The 24,734-nt window shown below is 35.4% G+C and overlaps 1 protein-coding gene across 1 annotated transcript in view; it reads right to left on the reverse strand.

The window, feature by feature from the left end:
- Window positions 1-24,734, reverse strand: part of TRDN (triadin) — a 226,517-nt gene that overhangs the window by 166,195 nt on the left and 35,588 nt on the right. Inside the window, 3 exon segments of the mRNA XM_064415775.1 lie at window positions 7,512-7,538; window positions 9,516-9,653; window positions 22,226-22,435. Of these exon segments, the coding sequence (XP_064271845.1) occupies window positions 7,512-7,538; window positions 9,516-9,653; window positions 22,226-22,435 (375 nt within the window).

Genomic DNA, 24,734 nt, shown 5'->3' on the forward strand with positions numbered 1-24,734 from the left:
GCTGGTGAGGGTGACAGTTATCCTTGAGGGGCTAGGAGGAGAAGAAAGGAAGCTGTGCATTAGAGCAACTTCTATCTGACTACTAATACATCAAGTAGCTGTGCTCTACAGCCAAAAACACCCACAGCAAAGCAAAAAAACCACCTTGTAACAGGAAAAAAAAGTGCAGGGATAAAAAGAAAACCAAACAAAAAACAAACAAACAAACAATTTGATTGGAGAATTAAATTGGTGTATTGAGCCCATATCCAGGAACCAAAGACAGTGTAACAGAAGGCCTTAAATACCAGTATCCAGTGTTGGAAAGTCTGAGTGACATATATGGCTTACCCAGGTGACTTCCCTACCAGCTTGCCAGTAGCACAGCCTTATCCCCAGTGTTTTCTTAGATTTCTCCCTGTTCTGGGACTCAAAGCATCTTCAACCTGGGGTACGTCATAACGTTTCCTGAAGCCATGTGTCATAAGAGCTTTCTTGAAAATGCAACAGGGGACAAATTTCTCCTATCAATGAAAATGCTAAACAATTTGGGTGCTCTTCCATGACATGAAGAACCAGACCACAGTGCCTGTTAAATATAATTTCAGAACTTTTTATCCACCTCTTTGGAAATTGCAGCTACAAGTTACACTGAGAATAAAGGTTTCGGGAAGGGAAGGGAAGGATCATGTCAAGTTCCATTTGCTTTGTTAAACTGAGGATTCCCTTCCCTCCAAAACCTAAATAATTTATTATCATTATCCTTATAATCATTCTCATTATTATTATTGTTTTGTTTTTCCTCTGGTAAGGTTTCCATTTGAAACAGAAAAACAATATCTTATCAGAAAAGCTTTTGCAGATAGGGAGGTACTCGCAATTATCTTTGACTAATTGTCCTGTAAGCAGCACTGGCATTCCTCAGGGAGACCATATGAAGATTTTTTATGGTGGAATTTTAATGATTGGGTTTTTGAAAGAACTGAAAGTAGAAGGTATTAAAAGTTTTCAATCCTAAACTCTTTAACATTAAGTTTCATTCTTCATAGACATAAAGATGTTAAGGCTATGTTTTTCATTCCCAGACAGCAGTCCTGTACCTTTAGGTTCTAAAATCAAAAAAGGAATGCTACTTGCACTTTGACTAAAATCAAGAACCAAAAGACAAACCACCTTTTACTCAAACAAATCTGAGATAGACCCACATGATCATAACCAGTGGAACCTGAAATTGTCTTGACATGCTTCTCCTTATGGATGCCAGTCTGCAAGGTGTTACTAGCCCAGTGGTAAATGGTATTTTCATAGCAAATTTTATCAGTCTGCACTTAATTGAGTGTAATTTTCTAAAGAAAAAAATGCAGGCAAGGCTTGTAGACCTCTTAAAGCAAAATTATATATATACAGTTGTATAACTGTACCTAAAATCTCTAATTTTGATTAGCACCAAGGAAGTCTTTTTCCATACAAATCTATTTCATTTTTGTTGGGTTGGGTCCTTTGGTTTTGTTTTTGAAAGGTGTTAAAAATACAATAAAAAGAGATCACAGATACAGTTACTCTACCAAGACTGTATTAGTCTGTAAATAGTCATTCCTTGACAAATTCAATCACTTTTAGATCCAATTGATTTCATTTTAGGGGTTTGGCATGCAGAAGAGAGGTTTCTGTGGGTCATGAGCATGGGCTCCATTTGCTACATCCTCTCCTTGGCACAGCAGTAGCTGTGAAGGTACCTGAGTTCACTCAGAAATATGGAAGCCACTCAGTTTTGATGCTGTGGGTTTGACTGAGCTTTGGAAAAATTGTTCATTTTCAGGTCAGGCACAGCAGACTCCAGCCAGTGAGGATCTGCTTAATACCCTCTGCTCACAGAGTAAGAACCTCCCCAGACTCCTTTACTAGGGCACAAATTAAGCTTTTCATGAAAATTGCATGGATATCTTCACTTAAGGTTTTCCCTGATGTAAGAGAATACCTTCAACAGCTACAAAACTCTCTTCTAACACTTCTGTCCAGGTTCCCTACTAGCCTTATGGCCCTAAGTACTCTCTCTTTTAAAATATAATTGGCAATTTTGGATTGAAAAGTTTCAGCTCAAGTTGAAAACAAATCACTATTCTGCAAAAGGCAAAAGAGTTATATTTGAACATCCCTGTACCCTTGTGGTATATTTTTTGTTCATCTGCGTAATATGGAAAATATTTTCTTTCTTTTATAAAATGCTATTTTATGGTGGATATGCAATTCCTGTACTGATAAATGTAAGTAATACCAGATGAAATTGTTAAAAGAACATTAATAACAGAAATGGATGTCACAAAAATGAAAAATGCAAAAAAACCCCACATCTGGAAAAGCACTTTAACATCTAAGAATTGAACCAATCAATGATTTCTATCTTTTAACACAGAGAGTACTTTACACAAAGATATGCAAAATGCTTTACAGCAAAGTGTAGCCTAGGGAAAGAGCAAAAGCCTTTTAGTGAGATCTTTAATAGCAACTCATATACAGAGAAGTGAACATTACCATACAGCAACATGAAAGAAACTGAATTCAGAAGGCATTATCAGCACAAATAGGTATATACTTTAGGGATGAATGGACCTATCTAATTATTTTTTAAGACATATATATGACAACTACACTGGTAACACAATTTTCAGTTTGCATTTATGATATTTTGAATGTATTTTCTCCAGCTCATTTCCAAACTGTCTGTAGCCTTGGGTTCACAAGAAGTTGTAGTTGTGGATTAAAGCCATGCAAACACTGTGTCCCTTCACTGGGAAAAATGCTTGGAGTATGGAGAGCTCTCTTGAGAAATTATAACTATATTTTTAATAGTTCTGATATACTTCCTGAGGCATTTGCACTGGTCACTCTAGGGTAGCAATAAGAACTTGTGTTCCATCCACTGAGTCAGCTGAGCTTTTGGTCTAATCCTATATTCTTAGGTACTTTAATAGTTAAAAACAGTCTGAGACATGTGATAAATTGTAGGACTAATGAGTTGTTCACTTGGTCACTGTACCAAAAAACTATGCAGGAAATTGTCTAGTCTGAGAACCTTTCCTTTTGGGAGCACTTTGTTTGTTAGCACAGATCAATATCAAGGTCTGAACAAGCCAATAGACTGTGATGGATAAATTGTGACTGACCTAACCTTGGGGTGGAGAAGGGGTTAATAGGAGTGGGTACCTGACATCAGGTCTGGGGGAACTACACCTTGGCCAGAGCTGCTGGGTGAGTCAGTGTAACTGGCAATCCCCTGAGACGCTGACATGTCTTTTAAGAGCATGATGTGTCTTCAGCATATTAATAACAAGCCTAATACTCTGGCAATGATACTCTCATTTGAACTGAAGACAGATGGATAAGGTGTTTGCCAAAAAGTTTGTTTGTCTTTTACAAAATTTCGTGTGACCTTTAACAGAAATTTCTAGTCTGTGTTGGCTTTTTGTCATAATTTATGATTTTTTGAATCACATTTTCCTGAGAAAAAAGTCAAAACAATATTTTTCTGTCTCACATATAGACTAACTCACAGAAAATTAGAGATCCTTCTCTACCTGAAGGAAGTGCTTCTTTTGATTGTTGGTAAGAATAATCTTATGCCAATAATAAAAGTTTATGGTAATACAGAGATGGATAACTGTCACAAGGGTCTTTATTTCTTCCTGTTTTTTTTTTAATTGAATAGTATTTACTGAAATTAAAATTAATTTCAGTTTAATAAAGAGCTTTTTAGGCATGGTTCTTAATGTTGAAGTGTTTGTACTTCTTTACTATTTACACATCTTTATTTCCAATTTTGTGTTTTCTCAACTCTTTTCCAAACTCACAGCTGAGGCCAGTAGTGCCCACAAAAAAACTGAGCAAAAAAAACACCCTCCACTTTCCTTTTTATAGCAATAATTTCTGGTAAAAACATACAGGCATGCAGGTCTCAAATAATAGAGTATGTCTCTAAAGGTGAAACTAACCTTGAAAAAATGAACAAGATTATCAGTCATAACTATCATAGAAAAAAATGTAACTAAAAGCAAATTAAGCCTGAAAGAATTAAACTTCTCTACCATTTGTGAAAATGCCCTATAGTTTTTGTATGTTGAGAATATGCATTGTTAAAGACTGCCAAGTCCCCTCCAGCATAATCGTTCTCTATGTCCACTGAAGAACACTGCTTTGCCAGACAATATTAAATGTTCATTCTTTTCTAATTATTGAAGATAAATATTAGTGATAAGACTTGGACTGGAAAAAATAACTGCAATAAGAAAAGGTGCTTGAGAGATATTTTCATATCTTCAAAGGATTCTGAAACTGATATTAATCCCATTGCCTGTGGAAGCCCATTGTCATTACTTGTACTTCTATTATCCTTGCTTTTAATTTACATCTCTAGGAAAGTGATCTTTTTTTTCTTTGGGATCATAATTACGATTAGACTTATCCTCTTTCATGGCTAGACAATGTCCTTGCCACTCCCCTTGATTTTTTTTCCAACATACAATTGTATTGTGATATCAGCAATCTTATTTTTTCAGTTACTATATTACATTATAAAGTAAATTTTGTGCAAGCATTTTAGCATTCAAAAAAGCTGGTACAGTGAGAGCTTGTCCATTCACTAAAAACAGACATGGAAGTTTTTCAAAAATTCTCATTCTATTAATGAATACCATAATAACTGTGACTTAGATCCAATACAAACACTTAAATATCAGGCATGGCAACCATAGTGCACATTTCCAGAATGAAATTTGAGAGAGGTTTCCCATAAAAATGTGAAAAAATGTCAATCTGTTCATATTCTGGAGACAGCAGTAGTGTACTGCACAATACCACTGGTATTTTTTTTTCTTGTTTAGAATGTTCAAATGCCAGTGTCACCTAAAGAAGGATCCTTCATATAGCTATAGATGAAATTGCTTCTCAGAATAGAAGGGATTTTGACGCAGAAATGGCCCTTTACAAGTAGGCAGAGAAAACTCCATAACCAAAAAATTTGCTTCTAATTTCATGAATCAAACTAATGTTTTGACACCCAAAAACTCCCAGATCTATTTGTATAGATGGTCCTCTTTTGGGTCCAGCCCTAACAGCACCAACATGGAAAAAGTCACCAGCTCTGTGTCTTGTTTTGTTTTGTTTTGTTTTAGGAAGCTTTTCTTCTGGAAGTCTTATTTACGGACCATGTAAATGACAGCAAAAATTAGTTGAGAAAAGCTGCTTGGAGAGATCTGCACCTTGTACTCAGGGGAACATATTGTGATGTTTGTGAGAGTGCTACCTGCAGGAGCTCACCTGAGCCCTCAGCTCACCTCCCAGGGCTCTGCCTTCTGTGCTTATGACCTTCAGTGCTGGGAGAGAATTTCAAGGTGCCTAAGCAAAAAAGCTGCTCCCTAGACTACACCACAGAGCTCTCAGAAAGCTTCACTTTAGCCTTAGACCCTGGCAATTAAGCTCCTTGGTGTTTATACAATTTTAAGGGAAGTCTGCAGAGAAACAGGAACAACTCTGAGGGGCTGAGAGGCGCCTGTCACCAAGGGGACACGAGCAGTACTCTGCACTCGCATGTCCAAGGGACTAATGGCTTCAGGCCACATATGTCGTATTTCTGTAGCTCAGTAAAAGAGGTGACAAAATCAAGTATAAACAAGGCCAGATCCTGGCTGCCAGGATGAAATGGAGACCTCCAGTCACCTGGAGATGGTAAGTTATTTGGGGATGTCGCTGCGTGAGAGCTTATGGCAATACTTATGACAGAAAGGGGAGTTATCTTCAGCAGGCACAGGAAAGAGAAAGTGCTGTGCAGGGAGACAAGCATGAGAATGCTTATACTCTAAAAGACAGGAGAATCTTGAGCACACATTCAGGAAGTGGAAAAGCCCACTCAAAATTTGTTTTACTGTTCTGGAAGGTGAAACATGTTTGAATTTGGGCCTTTTCACATCTGTGTGGCTGCATTATCCTGTAAGGTACCAGATTTGGAGAAATCACCAGGTTTTTGTCCATTTCCTTTATACCAAAGACAGATGACCCTCTTAGGATTCATGTCCAGAGCCAGGAGCTTTGAATAGTGAGGAAAGCATTCCCAGATGGCAGTTAGATACTCAGCTCCTTGGATGGAGCAATTTTAGGTCCAAACAACCATACATTAACTTCCAATTGTTTACAATTTAAGCAGCCTTGAGCTTGTTTAGATGACCTCTCTGAATTCTTTTTGTACATCTTTCTGCCGCAATGCAATGGGTAAGGGCTATGTCACTGGTTTCCAGAGAAGGGATTGCAATGCTCAGCGTGGTGCTGTCCATCGAGTTTTTATGCATCATGCATTCCTAGACATGAGGTAACAGCACTTTCATCCTGGCCCCTACACTGGCCTGTGGTGAGAAGACACATTCCACCCCTGTACATCCTTGCCAACAATATACTACAGCTTCAGACTCTGTGCACCTTCTGTAAAATTAAAAATGCACCTGTCTCTATGGGAAAAGAGACAGGGCTGAAGGTTTTACAGTTCTTTGATGAAGTAAAGAGAGGGAATCTTTTCCTACACTGTCTGTAAGTTTTCCTAACATGACGAGCTGTCAATAGAAATGTAACTGCTCTTGGTCTTCAAACCTATTAATTCCTTGGGTTGCAGATTGAAATTGACAGCTTATTTCATTAAATAGAAGCCTGATCCAGTTCCATTTAACTTCAGAGAAAACTGGATTGTAATCTCAGAAGGTACTGGGGTGATAGATTCTTCCATATGGGCAATTACCCCTTGAGAATTGATGGATGCCAAATTCAGTTCACATAGGGCTGCTTACACATCCTACTATTCTTGAGCTTTGCTCAATATGGAGAAAAAACACGCCCTAGTTTTGAAAAGATTTACATTCTATTATTGGTAATTCCAGCCTTCTAATACATTTGCATTTTGATTTAATAGAAGTTGAATATAAGTTTTATGTTTCAGCAAAACAATTTCAATAACCATAAAGATTATAACATAAATCCTACTTCCTTCACTTGTCTGCTTTAAAAATTCAGTGATAACTAAATAATTTTTTTCTGAAAATTAGGATGCAGTCCTTTCTTTAGGGGCCTGTGTTGGCTTCAGGTAAAATGCTTGACCGTACCTCATCATTATTTTTCACTAAATATACTTTCCATATTATTATTCCTGAACTTTATTTCTATACAGACATACATATAACTCCTTTGCATTAACAGAAGCCCCACAAGAATAACAAGAATATAAATAACATTTCTGCCATTCTATTTTTATATTAATTTTTTCAGATTTTCTGTAATAATTAAATAATAAAGAAAAATGAAATAATAAATAATTCTTAGAAATTCTTACAAAAAACAGCTCAGTAAATATTATTTGTGTTTTGCATTTAATGAGTTTGTTAGAGCACAACTGAAAATGTTAGTAGAGTATCATGTAACTATTGTCAGAATTTATATCACAGATACACAGTTAGTTCTTAAAAAGATTACAAAATATGGTTAAGCAAGTGACCAACCTTTTTTCAGGGAAGGTTCCGCTTCACCTAAACCAAGAGAAAAAAAACAGATATCAGAGAAAAGATTAAAAAAAAACGTCAAACAAAACCCAAACAAAACCAAACCAAAATAAAAACAATAAAAAAACCAAGACCAAAACAACTCAAAAAACAAAACAAAACAAAAAAACCCCACATTTTTTCATGTTGACTCATTTTATTTCAAAAAATATTTCTTCTTCTTTATATGCTAAATGACAAGCATCTATTCTGAGATTTTGGATTTTTAATTAAAAAATCTATCTTGCCATAGAGTTTTGGGTAGATAAATTGAAGGTGCAGTAGTAACTAAGGAAATATCTAAATATCTATTTGTGCTTCTGAATATTAACTTATGACTAAAATTAAAAAATTACTTTTCTTTATGCATATTTCCACATTTTAAGGAAAGGCTCACTTGTTCTTTTTAAATTCCAAATAAAGCATGTATTAAATTTAGCAAGGTTGTAAATCTAGCAATGTTTCTAGTGAAACCCAAGGCAAATCATAATCCATTTCAGTGTAACTATAAGCACTTGATTGCTGTGATATGTTATTGCAGCTCCATATAGGACATGGAATTTGAAGGAGTGATCCCAAGTGACTGGCCAGTGTGCAGCCTCAGCTGCGCTGACTACAGCACAGGGTGGGCAGAGGGCTCAAAGCCCTTAACTTTTATGATATAGTGCATTAAGATGCCTTGCTGCCTCTTCACACTCCTGGTTGATGATGAAATTCCACTTGGGCAAAACACTGCCAGAGCTAAGGTTTCCAAATCTAGTGAACATCAGATCTTGGATTTTTGTCTGTCAGGTATTTTATGACTTTTCCTACTGCCATTAACACTTAGACACTCGAGTGTTTGAATGTTCACACGTGCTTTGGGAGCTATGAAATCCTAAAAATGCACACTAATCAAATTTTACCAAGCTCTCTATTTTTCATCTTTTCTGTTTGTCAACCTTAGGAGAGACTGGCTTTCTGCTAGTTATAAATCACATCTCAGAATAGGATGCCCAATTCACAGACTCACATGTAGCAGTTTATCTATTAGCATTCATAGACTATGCTAATATAAAAAGCTCATGCACATATTTAAGAGGTAAACACTTGGTAATATCTCAGGTTGCTGAACAAATGAGTAGAAGTCAGTTTCAGTACATGACACTTTTTAATTATATTCTGGTGTAGCCAAATGGAATATAAAATAAACTACCGTGAAATGAAGATGTCACTCCTACACTTATCGCTTGTCAGAATGACCAATATGATGTGACATGATGATCTACTACTGGATGTGAGCAGTCTCTGCTCATACTGGGGGACTAGTTTTTGTTTTTTTGCTTTGGTGTGGTTTTTGTTTTTAACAGAAGGAGAGTTATTCCAAAATCAAAATACTAGTAAGTTACTCTCATTTATCTAATTATGTCAGATGAAGAATGGTACCATAATGGCAAAATAATTTCTAGTAAACTGAATTATTTGCAATATGCCATCCAAAATCCTGTAAGTTCAGTTGAAATGTTATATTATTTTTTCATTTCAGTATATTGCACCATTATCAATATATTAGATTGAAAAAAGTTCGAAATTTCTTGATGTATCTTGTATATTTTCCAGGGTTCTTTAGATTCTTGCTGATTAAAAGAAAATAGTAATTTCCATTCTCTGAAGCAGTATCCTCATGCATATTTTGGTTGTGCCTTTGAAGTTGTATATAAATTAGTGTTCTTTTCTTCAAGATGTACTAATGGTAATATTTAATTCTGACAGCTTTTCTGTAATAGTACATTAAACATGAGATGAAAACTACCAAAGAGACCAATTTGCTGATTGGAATAGCCAGAGGATGCTTTATTAGCAAGAACGTTCACTTTTCCTTTTTGATTGACCTTCTTGTCTGTGATGTTAAAAGCTGAGTAAGCCATTTTAATGCGTGTAAAAAAGCAGTTAGAGCAGTTACAGAAGTCTTTACATTACAAATACCTTCATCACTGTCATCATCATCACTCCATACGATGTCAGACAGTAAAGAAAAAAAGCCATAAATCCAATCAGAAGACTCTTCCAGTGTCTCATGAATGATTCTCAGTGGTTCTGTGCTGAGCTTGTGAACAGATCTTCCTGAGTGCAGAGTTTAAAACAAAAGCGATTTGAAAAAAGGACCCAAACCAAACAACTCCTTCAGTAGTAAAAGTTCATCTTCATTTTATACAGGACTAATTATACTACCTCTTTTAGCAGAAACAAGGATTGTGAATGTTAATTTTTATTATTCAAGCATTTGAGGACAGCTCTCCTTCCTGTGGAAGGCTGGTATAAACTGCATTTTACTACACTTGCTGTTCACAGAGTGATTAAGGACCCAGTGTACAATTTGTTTTGATGTTGTACTCCAAGTTCTGGCTCTCCTTCTAGGGCTTGGTTGGACAAAAAATAAGTATAGATTTCACTCTAATATTCTTCATTTTAGATAATCACTTCAGTTGAGCCCAGTTTTTAATCTCAGACCCCTGCCTCTTGATGCCCATTTAGGATTCAGTCCCACTTGTGTCGTATCTCTCTGCTGAGCTCCTTCCTTCACACAAGTCCTGGCTGAAAAAATTGGGATGAGCCTCAGGTTAGCTACACAGACAGGTCACATCATTGTCATGGACCACACATACAGGATGGGAAGAAGAAAGCTGTGCGTACCCAGGCCAAAATTAACCTGAGCTCAGGTAAACTGGGATGCAAATCATGGCACAGAGACAGCTGCTTTCAAACTCATACTCCTGTGATTCTGGTTCTTCTCTCACAGTTTTTTCTAGAATTTCTTTCGCATACACTCGTGCACATGTGCATACTTTTTCTGGTTTTACTGCTCTGTGGGCAAGCAAATTAGGAAACAAGGAAGCAGGGCAGTTTCATGTCTTTCACCTTCCTGGAACCTCTGAGGGAAGGGAAAATTCTGCTCTCCACTGTATCCACACCCAGTGCAGCCATCAGTGGCTCATACTTGTATTCCCTTACAGGCTTTTCTAATTGGGATTTCACCAGATTTCTCTGTACATGACACACTACTTCAGAGGAACTTTCTCATCTCTGACAGACTTCTTCTTCTGACCATTCTGTACAGCAAATTGCTACTTTCTTGAACTTTGTACCAAACATTGCTTAGGAAGAGGGAAAACCCTCATTCAGTCTATGTTACTGCCCAGTGTACTTGAAACTAAGACTGAGTCACTGCCTGGTCTGTGCAAAGCTTTTCCACAAATATAAACAACTGAAGGTAGACCACAAATGTGATTTGAACATTTGGCCTAGCCTTGCTCCTAGGACTTTCAATAGAAATATGTACCCTGAATTTAACATTATCAAGGTGGAACCATACTTCTGTAGGTAAAGATTTTAGTAGGAAGCTAAAGACAAGTCTATTCAGAACTACTTCTGATTGCAGTGTTCTGACTCACAAGCCAAAATCAGAAGGAGTCTCACATGGACTTGCAGGCTAAAAATCATGCAAGGTGCAGGCTTAAAGGAACTTTTTCAGTGACAGCAGTATGAAAAGCTATTTTCTTAAAGTGCTGTAACAAAACTTAGATGCAGTTTTATTTGAAATATAAATGCATTGCTATTCATGTTCATTTTATTTCTAATTAATTATTCTGAAACACAAGAGACCAGGCTGACTTTCTATTGGTTTGTATCTGCTTGTTGATAATGCAGAACAAAGAAATATTGTAGTTAATATTTTGTGGATATTGTATTATATAGGTAAGTGTTGCTGAACAATCAGACACAGCAAATAAATTAAAGGTATGACATGATGTAATGACAGAGTTGTAAAGAAATTAATTTAATGCACTGCTGTGCACACTATTTTATTCAGAAAGATCGAGTAGTAAACCAGCAAATATTTACTTTGTTTAGCATGACACTTATTTGCATTGTCTTCACGCATCAAGATGTAGAGATTTAATTTTTTCAAGTGATTTGCCACAATTTGTTTTCTCAAGCGTTAGCCAGGAGAAGGAATACCTATACTTAAGCTCTTAAAAAGTAAATCTGTGACTTGACTCCTGATGCCATTTATACTTTACTTTAAGCTAGAGGTGCTAAGGGGTCAAAGTGGACTAACAGAAGGACATGGCCAGAGGTGTCTTAGCATAATTAAGATTTTGATTCACAAGCAGGGATGGTTTAACTTTGGACAGCTGCCTTGATTTCAGTGTGGCTATCCACCCTCCTTTTACCCACTGGTTGCTTAGGGAGGATCCAGTTGCTTTTACAGCCACAGGTTTTTATAGCTGCAAGGACTACAGCTATAAACTAAACAAGAATTGGTATCAATTTATTTTAATTAACTGTTCTATCAACTAGCAGCTCAAGAACTGCTTCTGCTTCACAGGTAGCAGAGCTGTCCCCCCTGGGCAGGCAAGGGAAAGGCTCAGACAAGTGCAAGATCAAGAGCAGAGGAAATTATTCCAACCACCCCAAGGCAAGCCATCTTTGCTGATGAATCAGTCTTCAACATCATATCCTGGTCTTTAATTCATAACATCTTCATACCACACTACAAAAAGGGATTAGAAATTATAAGTGTCCAGAGGCAAAAGTGTGTGTCCAGTCATGCCTATGCTAACAGGCACAAGTTGCAAATCCTGTTTAACATAGAAAGTTTAGAAAAATCAGTTTGGGGCTGTGTAGAGGACACTTTATTGGTATTTGCAAAATGAAATTTTGTATTCAGATACTGTGAGCTCACTTGAGGTCTGATGCAAGTAGCATGAACCTGTAAAACTATGTTCTCATGCACAGATCTTCTGTTTAACTTATATTTCCAACATTTTTAAGAGTAGTGCTAATAGTAATGATGTGTTCTAGAATTCTTAAGAACACCACACCAAGTAATGCTGAAGTGAAAATTGACTGATTAATTCCATGCTTTTAGTGCTCCCAACAATTTTGACAATTCCAGGTGCTACGAAATCTCTAGTAGAATGAAATACAAAGGAAATGAAACAATTCTGGTGTTAACAAGTACAGAGAAAGAATCAATTTACCTCACACACATGCAAATAAAGACAACCATTTCCAGAAGATTTGCATACTCTTGCTTCAAGAGTGAAGCTGAAAGAATGAAGATTTTCATAACAAACTTTGAGCTTCATATTTTTTAATTTAGAGATGTCCAGCAATTGAAAGCATGATGAGATTTTTTTTTACAATCACCCTGTAGTCAACATATTTGACTGGATTAGCAGTCCTCTCTACAAATTCTCATTTCTTAGCAAATCTTAGGAGCTAATTATTTTAAAAGTAAGCTCACAATATATTTCTTTTGCTAACATATGGTGTGTAATATAGAATTTTTAACTAATCTATAGGTATAACTAGTATTATTATAGATTAATATAATTGATCTAAACTGTAATTAATACCTCATATATCACATAAAAGCCATTTCTCTGGAAGTAGAGGGGGCAGGATTTTGCATTTAAACTGTAAAGAAGCTATTTCTCAGAATATTTCTTAGATAAATACAGACTTGTGAATTTTAAGCTTTTGTTGAACTTTTAAATAGGGATTGAGCCAACTTTTAAGTCTTAGATAAAATAGTAAATGATTAATAAATGCCTATTGAAGGAGGGGAAAGGAAGTAAATGATTACTGAGGAGGTTAAGTTCAGACATGAAAGATACAATTAATATTGAAGAATGTAGTTAACACTATGTAATTACCTTTAAACACAGTTTAAGTTAAGATTATATTATTTAATGAAATATACCTGAAAGGATACTTAATCCCTGGTGTTCCTAAACTCCCTCAAAAGCCAGTGCAGAAAGACAAATTGGGACCTTCAGAAGGCAAGTGTCTCTCTTTCCTATGAAATCTGTTTTAAGGTTACATTAATCAATTTCCAAGGTACCCACTCCTTTCCATGGACTAGAAAGGAAGTCTGAAAAATTAACATGGACAGGTCACCTTATTTTCCTATTACTGAGATATGTGACATGGATCCTGCTAGTGATGCTGTTTCAGATTTAAATCTTTGTTATTGCACGCTTTGGCTAAACACTTAGATTTGTAACTTTACATTCATAATTAATGCCAGGTCTATACAACTATTCCCCTTGATAAATTACTTACATTCCACAACAACACCGATTCCACAAAAATGCATTGCTAGAATGTTTTGTTTGTCAAAGTATTTTATTACTTCATACAGTATAAGAGATATTTTTCAGCTCAGTAAAAATTCCTCTTTCTTGTGCTGGCATGTTCATTGCTGTGAGCATAATAAGAGTTTTGTTGTTTTGTTTTCAGAGGAAACAGAATTCCAGAACCTTCTGGAAAATGATGGCATTTGGAAGAGTTACAGTTGACAGAAGAATTCCAATCAAATGGAGGGAATTTGTATACTACCTTTCAAAGAAATCTTATCTTAGGACAACTCAATTGAATTTGATTGGAGTATGTTTGTTAGCTGTTGGAGATATCTGGAAGATTATTTGGATTTTCCATACTAAACTTATGCGAATATGTTTAAAATAATTATTTAAGAAATAGTTTCAGATGTGTTGTAGGTATCAAATACTTCTAAAAAAATCCCTATGTAATGTGAAGTAGCACATCAAGTGCTACAATTCTTTGTAGCTCTCTAGCATTACTGGTACAGAAACAGTTATTTTATTAAAAATGTGAGAACAACAGTTCTGAGCAATTAATTTCTTGATTTCTGAAGTCTCTCTGGCTCAAAATCTTAATTCCAAATGATTTAAAAATCAAATTTTTAACCTAAATCGTAATTAATAACCCACACTTAACACAGCTCCTTGAAACCAGGCAATGACAAAGATCTCGAGTCCTGCAATTGGCATCAGGTATGTTCTTGGTAACAAGAAGATAAAAGGTAATTTTCATAAAGTGGCAAAGTAATTTTGAACAGAAAACCCCTTTTTTTTTTCCATCAGGACTGAAAATGGGTACTTTAAAAGTGATGTTTGGATACAAGAATTGAGTAATCAGATGGTATGATTTGCTGTAGCCTCTCGAGAAAATTTGGTTATGTTTAATAGTCTGTGTCATTTATTTCTGTGACGTGCACAACAAAAAGCAACTAACTGATTATCTGTGCAAATCACTTCAGTCATTATTCGTGTCTTAGTAACTCTGCCAGAAATGTAGTTTCCTATCAATCTTTTTTGCCTGTCAAATGGTTAAAAGTATGCTCAGAGTTTAACCTATGTTAAGGTGGCCTCTATTTTTTTAATGAATCATAGCAAATTAGTTAATAATTGTTGGATTTTCATCAATTACATATTTTGACTCCGGTGAATTGAATGCAATTAAGTTACAAATGATGGTAATTATCTGGTGCAAAGATTGATCTATGAGATATAAACTACTTCATTGACACTGACAAGGTACAGCTGATGAAGACAGAGAATTTCTGTTGTGTTTGATAAAATACAAAAGCCTAACACTAGCTCGTGGCAATAAAGCATACTCTATTCTTAGTAAAATATTCTATTATAAATATAAAGCCTGTATTTTAAGTTGGAAGTTTAAATATTTGTAAGTTTCTTTCTGCTCTGTGATCTTTTGAAAAGTAGCATCTACTTGATGAACTCAATATACACAGAGTCCCCTATTAGTAACATTCCAGTTTATCTAACAAAACTGTCCTTGGGTCTTACATTTCTGTTTCATAGACTAACAGTTTTGTCAAGCTTATAGCTCTAAGCCATAAACAAGTAAAACTCTGGTTGATACCACCGCATTATTAGTATAAAAATACCAATTGAATTTTTAATTATATTACATTTAAAAACTGCCAAAAAAGCGCAGTCAGCTTTCTATGTAATTTCTGTTTAATAAGTACAAATATTGTAAATACTAAGGCTATAGCCTGTAGTTGTCTCTTTCTGATATCAACCTTAGATAATTATATTGAGGTCAAGTTCATAGAGGAAACCTCACCTGAAAGTGAACAAAGAAGCAGTTATAACTAGAATTTGTCAAAATATAGAAAGAAATTCACAAACTCTCGCAAAGTAATTGAGTAATTACAGGTCCATTTGATATAGCCATACATGTGAATAGGAGTGTATGTTTAGGGTGGGCTTTAAGTGTAGTTTATATGACTTGATTTAATATCAGCTGGAAGGTTTTGATTCAGATCTTCATTAGGTGGTGTTTTCTGAAACGCATTTCATCTAAGATAATTTGAAGCTTTATTTTTTCTCATTCTGTGGGTTGAGTTTTCTGATTAAGAGCACAGATCTTCAGATCTGTGAGGGCATCTGTAAAGCCCTTTAAAGGGCATTAAACGTGTAAAATTAGTACCTCAGCTTGACACCATTTCCTGGGACTCTCCTGGCTGGGGGCATCTCTTAGGTGTCAGATCTACTTCAAGCATGACAAGAGAATGAGGAATAGGCTGTTGCAAGCCCCAGCCCGGCAGAGTTGGGGTTAGCTGAGAAGCAGTGCTGCCCTGTGCTGGCCTCTGCTCGTGCCCATGCTTTGTTATCATCCACACACATATTCAGAACACTGCAGGCAGAAGGTCTTTACCAGGTGGGAAACAGGGATCATCGCAATGTTGTGCATAGGTGGCTATACCTGATGGCAACAGCATGAACCCCAGAAAGGTCAACAAAAAAAACGAAGAAACACCATTAGCAATAATGAATGTTCTCAGATGTCTCTTGGCTAAAGGAAGCACTTAAGGAGTGAAGTGAGGAGTTCTTTAATCTCGGTGGGGCTCCTGCTATGTGGCAGAAACTTGAGTTCATTAAAAAGGGAAATAATATGCTGTAGGTGTGAGATAATACAGTGTGAATCACAGCAAGGTAAAAACGTGGTCAAACAAAGCACAGTATTTTCACAAGTCACAAACAAATTCTATTGCTGAAAAGAATATATTACATATAGGTAATTCTAGCCGAGTTACTTCAATTTCTTCAACAGCAAATAACCAAAGAATTGCATCACTGCAATTCTTACTGGAATGAATTATTGTTTTGATTTGTTTGTTTAAAATTAGAAATTTCACAGATAACATTATGCACTGGAAATTTGCTTTGTGTTTTGTGTCCCATGAAGCATATTTAAGTATGAATTCTCCTCTTAGATTCTTCCCTATACATTGAGACAGTTTCTGGAATTTCATCTTTTCAATTGCATAACCTTGCAAAGTTTAATCTATCAAAATTTATCATCTTTTATACACTGGACCTTTTGGGATGAAAGCAGCACTTGCAATACTGCAATAGTTCATAGACTGTCATTCTTTTCAGTATAAATTCATTTTCTAGGGGTTTATAACTCAGCTATGAAATCTGCTGCAGACTGAAACATGAGAAACCAGATGTCATCTGAGCAGCCCTTCTTTAAACTGGAATTGGGCTTAAATCCCTTTAAAGGATTTTTTCATAGCAGAGAGAAAAAATGTTTTGTAGGTTTTAGGTACATTAATTGAAGTCTTATATAATTCAATTAAGAACTTCATTAAGAACTTTGAAACAGATAAGCTGTTCAATCATGCTTTGAATTTACATTTATAAATACAGTATAAAATATATTTCAGAAGACTATAGCACTGTTTTGATACATTTCAGAGTAGGAGGTTTGTCTAAGGCTTTGAATGTTTGAAAAAGAGAAAAAATTATATGTTCCATTAAGTTTGCTGGTGGTTTAAACTAAGCCAGAAGTTAATTCTTTTTCCTGATTAAATGCAAATATATTTTCAGTTTAAAAACTGGTGTATATACAGTCATAAAACACAGGAGCAAAAATACCTACACTCTTCTTTTTGCAGTTCTTAAAACTTTCCAGTGAACATTAGCCCAACAGGGTTACTGCAGTGAGATGATATTGCAGAGGAAAAACATATGTGTATATTCTTTATAATGACTATATATACTCCCCAAGGCCAGACAAAATCCATCTGTGACCACAAGGCAGTAATAAAAATGACCACAGGTTTAGCCAAGGAAATGGTGTCTTTAGACTGTGTTTTTTCAGAAGCTGCTATGGGAAGCCCCACAACAGTTGGGCAGATGTTTTGCATTAACTTAAAAAGATTAGAGATATATAATGAAAAACGTATCTGGTTGGATGGGAGCTTTATGCACTGTTAACTCCCCACTCCTATAGGCATTACCTCCACAAAGGTCTGCTTTTGCTACAGGTCTCTAAGAAGCCTCTTTATTTGAGCAAAACAAATTAGCCTCAACAAAGAGCATATCCATGGGGTTTTTTTACTTATCAAAACAACATAGCAAGCTCGTTCTGCTAAGTGTGTCTCTGTGTGTTTTCTATGTTTTCACTTATATTATTTTGTAGGTAATTTTGAGTTTCATAGATTTGGTGAGGCTTCATTAGGTTTGATTTAGTCTGGTCTTTAGGTGACTGGCTAAATCACTGTCAATTTACTCTGAATATTGAACACTCTGGATCTGAAATTAGGGGGATGTTAATTAGCTGTAATTGGTCACAGAGATGGCAGGGAATTTTGAATGCTCTATTAGCCCATTAGCAAATATAAATTCCTGGGCAATCAATCTTAAGGACTAAAATAATCTTAAATTATTGAGTTGCATTTGCCAATTAAAATGTATAATCCAGTTATGTGTACAAGAAATGCATGAAATACATTCATGAATTATGAAGCCTGTTAAAAAGATGTGTTTTCTAACACAAAGAATGGAAGTAATGAACTGTTGCAAAGCACACATAAAACCAAAATTAACTTGTTTCTTCATTTCTAAAAATATTGAAAATACATGAGAGTTTTCAATGTGGTATACTAATTCCATATTCAAGAAATTAGTACACACTGTGTACTGCATGAGATTTGTAGTTTCTTCTCTTAAGCTTTTGTAATGCATGTCACCTTCATACCACGTTAGAAATATTTCAGTCATGTTCATGGTTGTACAATACAGCATGATAGGAATGCAAGCTTTCATTTGATTCCTCAGAGGAATGAGCATAATACACTAAAGCACAACACTGCAAAATTTAATTTCCTTCTTTTGGGTAGATAGAAGAGGGGTGAAACTTTCAGTACAGATCTCTTTCTTGTCTCATCATTTCCTTGAAATCCACTGCTAAATCTAAGGCTGATTTGTAAATTCTATCCGTGTCCTAACTTCTGAACAAACTGACACATAACCACCCAGGAAGCAAAGCTTTACACCTGCAAACTGTGACTGTTATATTTTATGTCATAACCAGCACCTCCTCAATAATACAGAGCACTGTAGAATTTACAGCCATCATGTTCTGGATATGTAAAATTACACAAAACTGTATTTTAAATCTTGCTGTGAGCAGATCCTGAATTCATGTAATCTAACATCACTTACCTGAACCCTAAGTGTTAGCATCCCTCAGCCTCCCTCAGTTCCATAAGCTACTTTACAAATGCTGAATAAAGGTGGCCAGCAAAAAGTAATTTACCACATCTACTTTAGGATGAAACTAAACATCTCTATTTTCATATCATTCCATGACAAATTTCATCTTATATAAATTGTCAAAATTTCACAAATTTCATAGTTTACTGTTAAAAGGATGTGAAACCATAGCAGTTAAGAAGCAAAACTTAAGGACTGGCACTCTAATCACAGAGGCGACCATGAAGTTCATATTGATAAATTAAAATATACAAGAGGTAAAATACATATACTGATAAATTATGTGGTTTTTGAATTATGTGCCTTTCAGTTAATGAGAGTAAAATTGTTAATTATTGAAGGAAAAGAAAGCTCAGGTTTAAGTTTAAAGTACTTCCTACTCAGGTCACGTGTAGTGTTTTTACTGAGTTCCATGAATCTGCGTGTACTTTAGGCAACTCATAATCTAGGGCATTGCACTTCTGTATTTTCCAGAGGTTAGCAGCTCTGTAGTGCAATCAGGGGGAAAAAAACCGTGTCTATTCCTCAGCCACACAGTTCCATGACTGGTTTACCAGGTCAGCCTGCTCCTGCTTTCTGCTGTGCTCACTCCTGTGCGGCGCAGTCACTGCTGCAGCTCTGCCATGGAGACGGTCATTTCTGGCACAGAAACGTAGTGAAAGTTCCTGTGGGAGCCCCCAGATCAGAATCCTCTGTCAGCTCTGTAACTGCCCTTCAAAAATCTACAGGCTGCTCCTCGGTCACCCTCCTGTCTCCTCTAGGCTGAGTTCAGCCCTCTCAGCCTGCGTCATTCATATGCTGTGGATAATTTCGGAACATTAATTTCATGGAACTTCAGGTAGAGAAACAGGAAAGAGACGGAAAGCACTGGCTTATGAAAGGCAAGTGTTCTTTGAGGAGAAATACATTGGGGTTTTTTTTCTGTGGTTTTTGGATTTAAAAAGCACACACTTGAAAATAAATTATTTTAGCATCTTTCATTTGCATTTGAAAACTAGGGAATAAATTTTAATCTTGCTTGCAAAACTGAATTTACAATCCCAAATATAACTATTTACTCTTTTTATGTAGTTCTGGTTTTACAAAGAGTAATACCAAACCCAAGACAAAAAATTACTGGGTTTTAGATTTAAGGAGCCACTTAGAAGTGTGCCCCAAGTTCTACTTTCTAGATAAAAACGAGGCATTACTTCCACTACAGGCAAACTGTCCAAAAGTGAAAATCATTATTGTATCAATAATGCCAGCTATGTAATTCTATCCACAATCTTCAGCTATTTCCATGGTATTTTTACAAATCACTGGATTTAACTCAAAAAAACCAGCAAGAAATCAGGACTGGAAACTTAAGGGTTATGATAACAGATATGCAACTATTCTTATATGTATGTAAATACAGAAAACAGTCTAAAAAATCCTGGTTTAAAGAAGTACAGCAGTTCTGTCTCTTAATGTTTGACCATCAAGACCTGATTTGAATGCCGGCTTAATTAATCACTTAGGAAACAGAAATATTGCTGGGAAGGAAAAGAAACAAACTCATGAACTCCAAATACTGAAGTATCTCTCAGAGATTTTCACAAAATAAAAACTTACCCTGCAGATTAAATTTAACATTGCTTTATTTCTACATTCTGGTCTGAAAATGGCAGTTTCCATCAACACTTGTGAGATTTAAGCTCATTTAACCAGTACAATGTGAACAGAATTCCATCTGCTTAGAAAGTTTCCTTCAGACTCTGGTACAGATACAGATTCTTATTGCTTGGCATTACCCTGACTAGTTTATTGAGCATGTGTGGCCTGATAGCAAGTTCAGAAATTTCTGAGTTTAAGAGTTAGTCTGAGTTATGCCCTGGTTCTTGACTGTTCAGTGAAAACACATGAAGAACTTGATTAACTTGACTGATTGATTGACTGGTTAATATTTAATATGGAAAACTGAAGCTGAATATAACAGTTTCTCTAAGTTTGTCTCTCTGTTGTAGCAAGTGTTTGGTGTCCAAACTAAAATCTGATGCTTATTTTGGAAGGATGTCTCAAAAATAACTTTATGTTTTCCTGATACTCCAGAGATGTCCATCTGAAATCAAAGACAGATGAGAAGAAAATTTAAGAAAGTTTTGTGACACATTTTCACCACATTTCAAGCTCTGTGACATCTATTGATCCAGGATTTGTTGGTCTCTTTCAAGATCTATATGTGTTTCAAAAGCTTTCTAAGTAAATCTTGAAGTCGATATTGATATATAGCAGGACAAAAAAAAAAATCTATGAATTTATCAGTAAACTAATAAAGTCCAGGAAATTTACTCCAAAGCATCAACTCAATTTCTTTTGAATTAAAAAGCTGAAGTCCAAATTTCAATTCCTAGTTAATTATTGTGACAGATGTGATAACTTTAGAGCTGGAGTTCTCATTTAAGGAAGACAAGGACCCTAATAATTTGTTTTCTGGTTCACATACATGTTTTCCAAGTGTTAATTGCTGTTAGCCTCACAAAGGTTTTACTACTGAAGGCTTGCTGAACACTACATACCCTTTACAAACATAGGTAGTTAATTTATTTTCCATTTTATATCATTACCAGATAAAAGACATCAATATTCTATTTCTTTTTATTTGTCACCCTTTTTCTCCTGTTTCTCAATTAGAATCACAGTCCTTGTACTACCCACTTCATTTTCATCTTTGTCCCCTGTAATCGATATGTACCCTAAAGCTTGATCTTGTTCATTTATCTGTCCAAGTCTTAAAACTAGGCTAGATTATTGAAGACAAGGTTGTGCCTTAGCTATTATTAAGAATCTGGTCGTCTGTACTTATGGTTTTTGAAGACCAGTTTTAGGGTTAGCATGTTCTTCTACATTTTTCTGATCACTGAACTGTGTAATCAAGTATCAGAATACTCGAGGCAGATATTAAAGACTATATTTCTGAAAATATTAATTAATATTAATTTCATTTTTCTAGAAAAAAATATAGAAATTGGAAAAAAGAAATCTGACCTCACATGCTCATATATATTTTATGTTACTGTCAATATATTAATTTTCCAGGATGAGGATGGGCTGCAAAATGGAGAGATTTAAATTATAAAGGTGTATGAGGTGTAAACTAATGTGTTCTGACATTTCTCACAATATCTTCTCTCTTGGTAAACTCAGCAGAGATACTGTGCTGTCCCCAAGGAGGTGAAACACCGGCATATTTGTGTAATAGATGCTGCTTAATGAATTTTTAAATTTGAATATACAAGGTATCAAACAGAATATGCTAAGTTTTACCTGCTAAGTCTTTGTAATCCACCAAGTCAAACATTACAATAGCTACTGCTGACCAGGTAACAATCAGAGCAACCACAAGAAGCCATGCTGCTGGAGAGCTGAATGTTGTCATGAGGTCTTCTGTCACTGACTTCTTGCCCACTTTCATGGATGACGAGGGAACGGAGCCGTTCTTACCATCGATTATCGTCGTGGTTGTAGACATGTGTCCTGTACACAAAACAGAGGAAAACAGAGTAACAACTTGGAGCCTTAAAGCCAAGAATATTAATGCTCTTTTGAAATTGTTCTGTAATCAGAATGTTTAAAATAAATATAAATATTGTATTACTAAAAAAAGGTTCTTGGACTTTCTGGAAGAATTAGTCACAACCAGCCTTTTTTATTATATGACATTTTTGAGTCTGCCACAAATAGCTACAGGCCTAGGACAGTGTGATTGATGAAAACATAAAATATTATTACCCTCCAAAGGATTGTCTTGTTACGGGGCTGTAGCCAGATTCTCAGGTGATGTGATTAAGTGAACTTCCATTGACTTTAATGGAGCTAATGCATCTATGCCACTTGAGGTTTGGCTGGAATTCTGCTGTGAAGGACATGTGTCAGTAGCAATAGAAATAGATACACTTAATTTCATCTAACAGAAACACAAATGATTTCCACATCCAGGATACTTAAAAGATGTGAATAAGATTGTAGCTGATTTTAAAATACTTTTGTTTGTGGATTGTTTGGCTTAATGAAATAACATTCTAAGAAACGAGAGTTACAATGGCAGAGCAGACTTGATTGCAGAAAGCAAAGGATTGGTGATAAAAAGCTGGCAGGAAGTTGAATGTTACTTAGCTAAGTGACCAGCTGACACACATTAACTATGTAATGGACAGTAACAGTAGTGACTTAACCTACTTCCTGAGGTACTAAAAATGCTAATTCTGGACATAAACATTAATTCTGCACACAAACCAAAACTATAGTAACTGAAACCTAACTGTATCTGAAAGTTCTCAACTTAATCTGCTTCATAAAATACATTTTCATAATCTAAACAATCTAGGGAGGTACATTTTTTTCCATCATATACAATGAAAATAAAAGTATTCTGAACATTACAGTTCAAACTAATAGAAGACCACAGTATCTCCACTTAGTTTGCACTATCTTCTTGCATATTACAGATAAAATCTTCATGGATATATTAAATGTGTTCTTGGTCTGGTTGTTGACACCAACTTGCATAAATTAATTTGAGTGATTTAAGGCACCCTTGCCCACACAGACATCTAAAATTGCAAGGAATCAGGTGACACCTAGTTTGTGCAGATCTTTGATTTTTGCTTGTCTTATGTCACAATTGATACAACCTATAAAAATTATATTTTCTGTGTGACAGAGTTGTTCTATGTGAAGGTAAGCAGATTTAATTTCTCTTTTGACACAGGAAATGACAAATAGACACTAAGAAATTTTGCTGGAGCTAAGGTACAGGCTGTTGAAGACTTTCCAATATTTACTATCACAAGCTTTATTTAGACTCTCTTTAAGAATCACAGTCTTTATATTCCTAAAGAAATAAATGAAGATAGGATAAAATCATTACCATACATACATACATTTTCCTTCTATTTTGCACAAACAAATATTCTGATCCTTATGCGAAAGAATACTGGATATGTTCCTTTCCTGTAGAATGTTAAAACAATATCCTAAAGTGATACTGAAATGTCCCTTTTTATTTATCTGACAAAAACATAAGAAATTGGGAAGGACAATTTTGGAGGAAGAAGTTCCTCCAAAGAGGAACTTAATTCAAGGAAGAATTCTTAATCTGTCATACCTGTTGAGTTTTGAAATTCATGTTTTAATCAGTTCTAGAATTCTTTTCAAAATTTTGTTTTATTAGTTAGCACATTGTATAAATGAGTAGTTGCCTTAGCTCTGCCTTCTAATTTTGTTTCTGCACAAGCATCTTGGTGTTGATGAGTGCCTTGCTTCAAGCCCTGAAAAACTGCTCTGATGCACAGCAGAGTTGTAAAAGCAAAATAAGATTGGCATATTACATGTTTTTTTTTTTTTACTTATTTGAAATTTATTCTTATTTGTAGAATATTTATTCTCTTATAAATAACATCTGTCTCCTAGGATAGAATGTATATACATTTTTTTAAAAAAACAGTATAAACCCTGACTGCTTCCATTTCTCCAAACAAAAATTTTAGATCAAACAATTCACAGCAGGAGGAAAAATCTGCCAAGTGACAACTAAGAATAAAGATCAGCTTTCTAAGTCAAATTTAAAATCAATAGCATTTTGTCATCCTACTGCATACACGATGCAAGTAATTTGTGCATGTAACAGGTCATAAATGACACATTATGCATTTTTTTCCTCTTGGGGATATCAGTCAGAGTTTATGATGTGTAAGAGAGAACAGAAAGGTACTGTCTCATCTTGACAAATCTGATTAGTACCACAGCATGTCTTCAAGGACATCCTAGTGGCAGA

Source organism: Passer domesticus, chromosome 3, assembly GCF_036417665.1.
Source record: "Passer domesticus isolate bPasDom1 chromosome 3, bPasDom1.hap1, whole genome shotgun sequence".
Classification (NCBI taxonomy): Eukaryota; Metazoa; Chordata; class Aves; order Passeriformes; family Passeridae; genus Passer; species Passer domesticus.